This window comes from Ooceraea biroi, chromosome 1, assembly GCF_003672135.1.
Source record: "Ooceraea biroi isolate clonal line C1 chromosome 1, Obir_v5.4, whole genome shotgun sequence".
Classification (NCBI taxonomy): Eukaryota; Metazoa; Arthropoda; class Insecta; order Hymenoptera; family Formicidae; genus Ooceraea; species Ooceraea biroi.
Window position 1 is genome coordinate 16,655,804 of NC_039506.1, and position 9,994 is coordinate 16,665,797.

Below are 9,994 nucleotides of genomic sequence, written 5' to 3' on the forward strand. Positions count from 1 at the left end.
AAAATCAATTTTATTTGTTTATCTTGCGAAATATTAATTATATGCAAAAAAGTATTATACAAAAGTTGTAGATCTATTAAAAATGCACATGTTATCATCCACCACTTTTTCTCGTACGACTAACGATTTCCGAGAAAAAGTAATGCCACGAATCAAGCTACTCCAGTTAGTATAGTATAATAAATTCAGTTTGCGTATTATAGATCATTGGTGATTCTGATTTAAGACCATCTTAAGTACAATCATAAGATATTTGAAACCAATCACACACACAGTCATATTAGCATCATAAGACATTACTTCAGATCGTCTGGAAATATGAACGGACTATGAATACTAGCCTTTGATATTAAAAAATAAAGGATATAATAATATTAAGCAGATATTTTTATACGAATACCATTGCGAGATGAAGGATCAAGCGCGTTTCGTTTCCAATTAGGCGCGACGCGTGAACGAAAGAGGCAGAAGGGACGGGGCACGGGAAAGAAACAAACCATCAGGAAGGTTTCTCCGTTTATCCTTGGCGAAACTGCCCATCAATTTGTGTAGAATGTATAATGAAATAAAAAAGAGAGAAAGAGGGGGGGAGAGAAAGAGAGAGAGAGAGAGAGACGAGATGGACAGAGCAACGAATTCCATTTCGCGTTACCCTCGTGTCGGAAAAGGGATAAAGTGTTTGTAGATGCAATTGGAGATTGCAAAAAAAAAATATAATGATCGATCAAAGATCGCAGATCCTGAATGGTAGATACGCAATGAGTAGCAGTTCGTACGCCTGCAGGGTGGGCCGAAAAAACCGGTTTTGCCTAATGACGGACTACCTACTTTGCAGCCAATCCGAGCGGATTTTAACGTGTTTTTCTGGTTTCAATAATCCCGCAGCTGAATTTTTAATTTATCGCAGTGAACGGCCACTACCTTATTTAACAAGCAGTTCCACGCGAGCGCTGAGTTGAGTACATTAAACTTTTAGATTTCAATGTGCAGATAATATCGATCTTGTCAAGTAAAATATTCACGGAAATGTCGGCAATCCGGATTGCGTCAGTCAATAATTTTCATATGGAGAAATGCAAATCCTGTTTTTCATTTTTCGCTCATTATTCGCGCATATTTTTAATGGAATCATTAATGGAAATTCCAGATGTTTGAATCTGTATCTTATATGCGATATGAGCCGTAAATAGAGAGAGTTGACAAGAGGAGAAGATGCCAAAAAATTTTTGTTTCAATTTCGCTCTCTCGCGAAATTTTAAATTATTCGCCATGCCTAAATCGCGGTAAGCCGCATTGCATAATCGACTTTTATCGAGTATTGTTGCATCGAAACTGTATCATAGCGCACTCTGCGTTGTTTTAAACCGCTTGCTGGTACCCTATGGTTGCAGCTGCAATTGACGGTTGATATTCTCGACAGATGCAGCTGCAATCGATAACAACAAGCGATATCGAACGTCGGTAGTTGCATTCCGTTGCCACTTGCAGCGACAGCTGCGTGCTCTACAAACACGGTCGGCACGTGAAACGCATTTGTAGGCGTCGATGTGTAACCGATTGTCATAATACAGGCGTTCTGTATCCATGAGTATGGTTTCGTGGTCTTTCATTTTTGAATTCCTAAAAAGTCCGCTACGAGTCTCCACTGTCTTCGATCGAAACGCGAGAAAGTAGTACAATCCACTATTAAGTCACAATGTTCTTTTTACAAAATGCAAATACAAATAGCGCAAAATAGAATTTAAATTATTATTTTATTTTCTTTCGAATAATGGAGGGAGAAACAGAGAGAAAGAATATTTTAATCTTTTCAGGTCATTCAACAATTCGGGGAAGAATTAGCTATTTAAAAAGCATTTATTATATATTTAAGCAACTAGAAAATGCCATATTCCATGTATATTCCATGTATATTCTGTACAAAGTCGGTTAATCCACATTTAAATAACGAAGCGAAGAAGCCATACATCTATACTAGCTGGAATAAAATTATTCGTCACCATGGCTGTACGCTTCTATGCACGGAGAACAATTTTTGCAGGCATATTAAATATTCCTTAAAAGTTTCATTATTATTATTTTAGACATATCGAAAATATTTCAGTTTGTGTTATATCATCTTTTTAATATTATATCAAATGCATTATTAAAATACAATTTAAAATTGTGGATAAATTCTTTCAAAGTTGTATACATATATTTTTATGCTACGTAATATGAAAATGCATGCTTTCTGTTAAATGTTTTCACATGATGCTCTTGTTTTGCATACATTTCAACGGTGTTTGCCGGCAAATTTTCCGCAGGGTGCTTTGTGCGTCAATTACAACCCTGTGTTTTAGCTGACGTTAGGGGTTCTTGCCCTGCGAATGAGGGAGTGTAAAGCGCAGTCCGCTACCGACGCGAAGGGTTGTTAACATCAATATTAGTTAGTTCCTTCAATTTCAGTAAATATGTACAAGCTGGAAACAAAGTATGAGAGAAATCTGCCGAATTCCTCTTCAAAGGTATGTATTGTAATTGTCATTTGATTTTTAATGTATTTATCTCCTTGCATTATCAATAAAGCTTCAAAACGGAGTATAATCTTCCGTTCAATCATCATATATTATTATTTATCATAATTTCCGATTATTCTATTATTTTGATCAACAACCTATCTTTTCGTCGTCTATTTTGAAGGATATGGGCATCATGGATATTTATTATTACCTAATGGACGAGATTTCAGGTAAGTTAAAAAGTAAACGAATAAATAGTTGAGTATATAATTTAGTATATAATTTGAGTTTATACTTTTCTACACCACGCGATATCAATCTATAATTTTCCTCATGAGCTTAAATACATGTCGCAAATATTTTGTTGACACGTTACTTGTATTTTCCTCTTTGATTTGCAGATCCCAGAGTTTCCGGGTGGCCTTTGATGTCAAATCCATTTGGTATAGCGCTAATTTCACTCGCTTATCTGTCCTTTGTACTTTACGTCGGACCGCTCTGCATGAAGGACAGAAAACCTTATGCGCTTACCAAGATTATGATCTGTTATAACATTTGCGTCGCGAGCGCGAGCGCTGTTATATTCTATGGTGTGAGTGTAATTAACAAATTAACATGGGTGCGAAAGTTTGAGTTACGAGATGGTCGTGTTCGTGTGTTTTCCAGATACTCACATCCGGCTACACGATGCATCTCTCCGTGGGATGCGAGCCCTTCGTCATTTCGAACGACCCCATGTCGCTTAGCGTAAGCAATCGTCGTTAAAACTTGTGATAAAATTACCAGTCTTATGTTATTGTTTATTGCAATTTATAGATAAATGAAATCGTACAAAGATTTCACGAGATTTTTTAATTGAAACTGAAAATCTGCATCTAAAATCACGATGCAGACTCTTTCGCTGTATATCCACAAATTTGTGGAGATTTTATTTATTTGCAGATGGCCCGATGGGTGTGGTGGGTTTTAATCCTGAAAATCACCGAGCTTGCGGACACCGTTATTTTCATCCTTCGCAAGAAGTATAATCAAACGTCGTTTCTTCACGTGTATCATCACACGGCGACTCTCCTCCTGGCGTGGATTTCTTGCAAATATGCACCTGGTACGCACTAAGTAATAATCACGGTAATTTTGGAAGAAAATTTCAACAATTTACAAAACTTCCAGTAAGACTTAAAAAAAATTATGTATCGAGCTACACTCCGATCAAACTCTAAGAATTTGTTTGAAAATCGGAAAATAGTAATCTCGAATGATGCGCAGGTGGTATGTGGACCTTCATAATGCTGCCGAACTGCGCAGTGCACGTAATTATGTACATCTATTACCTGTGCGCCAGTTTGGGCCCGAGAATGCAGGGGATGATCGCCCCGTGGAAGAAGCACATGACCCGATTGCAGCTCGTACGTAATTACCTTTCGCTTCTGCAACACTGCACAGACAGCTCGATCGTCGCGAGCGTGCAAACAAATATGCGCGATCGATCCGACAGATTTGAGAAATATAGAGTGTGCCCATCAAATTCATGCGAGCGGTTCGAAAGAGCGCGTTTCGCGTGATATGTTCATATGCGCGGACTTCATTGTGGTTACAGCGCTCCCATAACTCGATAACTGGCTTTTCACGAGGGATTGAAAAGCTCTGTAAGCGCTGCTTGCAGAATCACACGTGTTCTCGTTGAATCCCAATTCGGTTTGCATTTGAGCGTAACCGTGAGCGGGCGGCGGACGCGGGCGGGGTGACGGGTGAACGAAGGCTCGCGGTACCGTTTTTAATTAAATAATCCGTTACCGGAGAATTTTTATTTCCGGCGATATCGACGGAACGATTTATCGGGTTACGTGGTTGTTTAATTTCGCGCGCGCGGAGCTTTTGCGCTCTAGAATTCCGCTCGGTGAATGAAGGAAGAGGGGCCGGAGGCCAAAATGCCGCGTGCTGTTTGTTTTGCACGCGGTGTATCGAGTCTGTCAAACGTAAACGCCGTCTGAATGCTGCATATCCTTACCTTTTGGAATTGTTCGTCGTGAGTACTTATTTGTATGATTTTAACGAGAGATATCGCGTTTTATTTCCAAGAGCGACTGTTTCTCAAAAGATGAAATCGAGTAGAACCGCAAGAGAACAAAACTGCTAAATACTGCCGCTCGAGTACAAACTGCATCTTTGTTCTCAACAGTCAACGTTTTCTTCGTTTTATTTCAGATCCAATTTGCTATCATGGTAGCTCATACGTTCCAAGCGCTTTTACCATCTTGCGAGCCAACGCGGAAACCATTAGCATACATTTACATGTCTCAAGTTGCCTTCATGTTCTATATGTTCTTAGACTATTACAGGAAGTCTTACCCGAGAAAAAAGAGGGATTGAGTAACGTTTCAGAATAACGCGATAGTTATTATTTCGAAATATATGGAAGCTGTATTCGCATCGAATTTAAATGAGCATTGAATAAACAAGATTTCTTTTCAGCGAGTTGCCAATTCGAACATTTCCCGAATGAAGACATTCTGCGTCCCATCTCTCAATTTATTATATCCAGCACAATGTATCATTGTACAGGCATTTATTATCGTTCTCTCGACACGTAATCGCTCGGACACGCGACGGACCCAACTCTGCGGTAAAAACGGGCTCGCGGGGAACGCGGGAGTGCAATAAAATTTCGCGCTACAATCAAACTATTCGTGGCAGCTGGGGAAAAGGGGAGCAAACGAGATATGCATGGAACAAGTCATCCCGAGATGAGATACGTTACGCTGCACCCAATGCACCTCGCGCGCGTTACGTCAGCTCGAATTCCATTCGCCGAGCGAATCCGCCGTCGAATCCTTTTCTCCCGCTTCCGATATGCCGTGCATTATATAATATTCCAGATTACGTCGTGTCGGCATGTCGTAAACACGTTATACCGAGGCCGCGCGGGGGTTCTTCCATTCCCGTGGGGTTTTTCTCTACGTCATTACGATGCGCAGCTCGCCGTCAGATTTTTCCGGGGGACAAGACGAAGCGTGACGACGGGGATACTCGCCGAGGAGAAGCTGAATTTCCGTCTCGACAATTTTTCGACTTTTCTCGCGCGGTCGTTTCCCACGTCGCGGGTCGTTTAAGGGTGTTTAAGGGCGCGTAGCTCGCCTTTTTCCCTCCTCAAGTGAGAATTATCGCGGCTCGCTCTTCTCGCGCGCGGTCCCGCTGAGATACGCGCGGTACAACGTTGTTCCATGTAGATACGCGTAACCCGGTGGAGCGCACTGCGGAATTACCTTACTCGACTGTTTTCCCGGCCGACTGACATTAGCATAGCGGATTAGTGCGTTCATGGCTTTAAGTCGACACGCATGGCCTCACGCCGATAAGACTTTATTAACGCCGCCCGTATTTATCCCATGCTTCAAGCGGCGACCCCTTTCTGCATGGCACGTCCTTCCCTTTATAGACCCTACCGCCGCATACGCGATACGCTAATCGTTTCGCTAAGGGCAACAGCTCCATGTGTGAGGTTTATAAGGTGTATCATTAACTGCGCGCAGGCTTGTCGTTCGTTCTTCGATATAGCGTTCGATGCAGGTGTTTTACGTAAAGTGAAAACTTTACGTAACGTCTCTTAAAGAGAAATAAGGCGTCTGCGACGAGCGACGAATTTTTATTACGCAATCAGAGCCAATCCCAATGTCCCTTTCTAACGCCTAACGACTCTTCATGAATTACTCGTCGATGTAATCACTACGCTCCTTATCGTCTATTTATTTGGGGTGAGTAATAACTGCTTGGTGGTGAACATATTGAGGTGGCGCGGTGATTTATTTATTTCGACCAGTCGGGATATAAGGGAGCGAAGGTGGCGCGTTGACTTGTACGTGAATCGATGTACGAAAGGAAGAGAGGGTCCGCGTCGAAAATGCGAGGGATGGATTATTGAAGTTAAAGTTTCATCACTGTAAATAGCTTCTGTAAATAGCTTATTTATTCGGAGCGATTCGATCGCTCAATTTAGACGGTGTAATGATGTCGCTTTATCTGTTCTTACATATGTCTATTCAGCGCATTATTTTTACTCGTATTTGATATGGTAAAGCAGAAAATTGGAGCAACTGGAGAAAATAAAATTGGCGTGACTGCAAAGTCGTGTGACGTGAAAATTATTTTCTTTTTTTCATTCCATTTACGTAACACAGAAAATACACGTTATTGCAAGCAAAATGTGCTATTTGTAATTTGCAAAGTAATGCACTACGCGACAATTTGGTTGAGGTGCAACCAAATATTATGCATTTGTCAGTTATCATTATCGCGCTATATTAAAAAATATTTTTAAAAATATAGATACGTGTGTTTTTTTATGCCATCAGTGAATAAGTAATCTCACGGAGGCTGCATCGACGCCTGCTTTAATTCATCGTCATGAAATATGGAATGGCAGCGGTCGGCCTCCGTGCAATAGTCCCACCTTCCGCGAAAAGGGAGAAAAAATCAAACTGAGAAAGACCCTTTCGTACGAAATGTATGACCGTCCGGGCACCTATCTTGCCTCACTATGGGAGAAGATTCATTTTTCAGTCTCCATGGGGCCGGCCTCGAGCCACAAACGTGACCTCGACGGCGTGCGGCTACAATCTCCCGGGAATATTTTGCAAGTTTTAAGTTGCGACGCAGGTAAATGCGTCCTATTAATGCGAGGGTGGAACGTCGTTTGCGAGGAAACCAACTCCTGCGGAGGAATTATACTTGTTTCGAAGCGAAGGCACGTACTCTCGGCTATATACGAGAAACAGACGCAAATATGGAATAAATAACAATCCGGACGTGGTCTTACATTAAAAATTCCGCGCTGCGAAACTCATTCACGTATTGCAGCAACATGCAAATTCTACTGAAAGATTTATTCAACAAAATTGCCTCGTCAATTTTATCCAACTCTTTTAACTCGAAATTGTCCATTTCGAAGATGCAGATACCGCTGTATCGATCGCGCCATCGGTAATTAGCGCATGAGAGCGCGTATGGCGAATCGCGATCCGTAATGTACAGTGTTGCGACGACACTCGCCTCCGAAAATTTTCAACGTTCCACCCGCAGGCGGATTATTGCCGACTACGCGTGACTTTTTTGGGGGGAGGGAGCGCGGCGGCAATTGGGTGAAATTTATAAGGTGGCACCGGCACAGTTGCCGTTCTCATATTACGATCCTCCGTTACGATCGCTCGGTATACGGCGTAATTGGTTGCTTAAATACCGAGGTACATATATATCGCGCACCAGGGTGTATGTACAGTAACCTACTGCGAGCGGCGCGGGGGATGAAGCGGGACAGGTAGTCTCGGCTCTCTTTGGCACGGTACCGACGAGGCTTCGAAAGCTCCCTCGAATTGTCTGTCGTTACCGTATATCTCTTTCGGTGGCAGTGTCTTGCGACCTGCCACTTACAGCGTCGGTTACGATCTCGGATCAAGCTGCAGTCGGAAATGCGGCTCTGGCAAAGTAATGACCGGGGCTGACGCCATCGCGTCAAATTAATCCTTTAATACGATCACCAATGGAATTTGTTGCCGCCGCTGCGGATACTCAGAAATACGTTAAGGGCACTTAAGGGTACGTGCAGGTGGATGGACAGCGCGCGCGACATTATTAATCATATCGTTAAAGATCCCCAGATGCTTTAAAGCGCACTTTAAATTTCGCCCGGACACAATTTTGGGGATGAAAGATTATGCCGTATATTGCGGGAATCGTAACGCCGCCGGCGCGTAATAGAGGAGTCCACCGTATTTATGATCGGTGTAAAACATCGGGCCCGCGCGCCGAGAAAATCCCACGTGGCGACACGTGGCACCGCAGCGGAATTTAATAACATCGCGCACGGACCCTCGGCGGGCCGTTTAGAATTTAATACTAATTTAAAAGAGATTAGTTCCGTATCCGGCGCCAAACAAGGATCACTACCCCTCTCAGGCAACCCTTTCGCAGGAGGTGAATTTCAGGGACAATGAGCGAGCGAGCGCAGAGGCGCTCGTTCCCACGGGGGAAGCGGCTTAATTAATTGAACTTAATTTAAATTTAATTTAATTTCCCCTACCTTTGCACGTCTTCGGTGGCGCGCGCGTCTGTCATGCAGACGCTGATATGACTGCACGCGCGAAAAGAGCCGCTCGCAGCAGTTATAACGAATCGCGTGGACCATACTTTTGTGTGCTTTGTGCTGTTGTGCGTCCACGAAGCTGCTGCTGTCAGAGGAACCGGGCTGTGCGCTCCCAACAAACGAATTATTTTCTCGGTAAATCGACGCGTCACGCGACTCCCTTTGTGTATAAATCCCTACGTAAACCCTGCTGTATGATCTTTGCTCAGCCGTGATAAATTGTCGTTAATCGTCACGTTACTTCGGAGATCTCTTTCGAGGAGAGAGCATTTCGTTAGTCACAATTATGTCGGCGGGGTCGCTGAGAAAGCTCGGAGCGTTTTTCCTTTTTTTTTCTATGCCGCTCGCACATACATACACACGGTGAAGCAATTACGATTTCTCGACTGAAACTCGTCAGCACGTGTGGCGTACTGGAAGCCGCGGAAGATTGATGAACGTGGCGCGGACGGGGCGAAGGGGAGAGGGCCGATCTGAGAGTGGAAAGAAATGATTGCCACGAAGAGTCTCGTGGGCGAGAGAGCGCCTACGGCTCGTTTCTCTCTCCCCGTGCGATTTTACACCGTGAATGACGGGGGCTCATTGTAGTTCGAAGGGCACGCGTAACGCGAGATGATTTACCTCGCGCGTAAATCATGGACCGCCCGGGAGAAAGAGAGCAGCGGCTCCGCGCCGAAATTCACCGCGACGGCCCATCGAGAATTTCGAGATTCGATTTCAGGCCGTGGCCTGACACAAACGATGCTCCCGCCTTCCCTCTCCCCGACGAAAGTCGAGGAAAGTTTCGTTTTTTTTCCTCGGTCGGAAATCCATCTCGAGCGAAACTTGGATTGTTCCCTCCTCTCGTGATGCGACGCGGCTGTGTCAGAAGGGGTGGAGGGTTGGTTAGAGGCTCTCGCGAAAGGAGAACGCAGGAGGAACAGCAAAGACGGAACGCAGAATGGGGAGGAAAACTGATTGGAATAAAAACTTTGAATATTTACAACTAGAACTGTGGGAATCTCGAGCGACCAATTCGAATTTATTAGAGAATATCGATGAAATTCCACGTCGTGCGGGATTTAGGACCTTCGGTCGGAGGAACGAGAGTGGCTGCACGCGACCGGAAAAATTTCCGGGCCGGAGGGTGAACGAGGAATTTTACTGAATTTTGAGATTCGTAAGTGGCGGCGCACCCACGCAGGAGCGACTGATGTCAGCATAATTCGAGTGAATTTTGGGGTGGCTTTTATGTTTCTCCTGACGAAATTAAACACCGACGTTCCTTTCGCATCAAGGGCAGAGAGGCTCATTCGCGGCGTGCGAGAATCTTCTATGATCATATCGTCTGACGCGCTTCCTCCCTTCGATTTAAAGT

At 43.9% G+C, this 9,994-nt stretch overlaps 1 protein-coding gene across 1 annotated transcript; it reads left to right on the forward strand.

The window, feature by feature from the left end:
- Positions 1 to 2,001: 2,001 nt before the first annotated feature.
- LOC105274943 (elongation of very long chain fatty acids protein 1) lies at positions 2,002 to 4,973 on the forward strand. Its single transcript, XM_020030228.1, has 8 exons — positions 2,002 to 2,007; positions 2,430 to 2,507; positions 2,683 to 2,731; positions 2,903 to 3,093; positions 3,168 to 3,248; positions 3,444 to 3,606; positions 3,768 to 3,907; positions 4,707 to 4,973. The coding sequence occupies exons 1-8, from the start codon at positions 2,002 to 2,004 to the stop codon at positions 4,869 to 4,871; spliced, it is 873 nt and encodes a 290-aa protein (XP_019885787.1). The 3' UTR covers positions 4,872 to 4,973.
- The last annotated feature ends 5,021 nt before the right edge of the window (positions 4,974 to 9,994 follow it).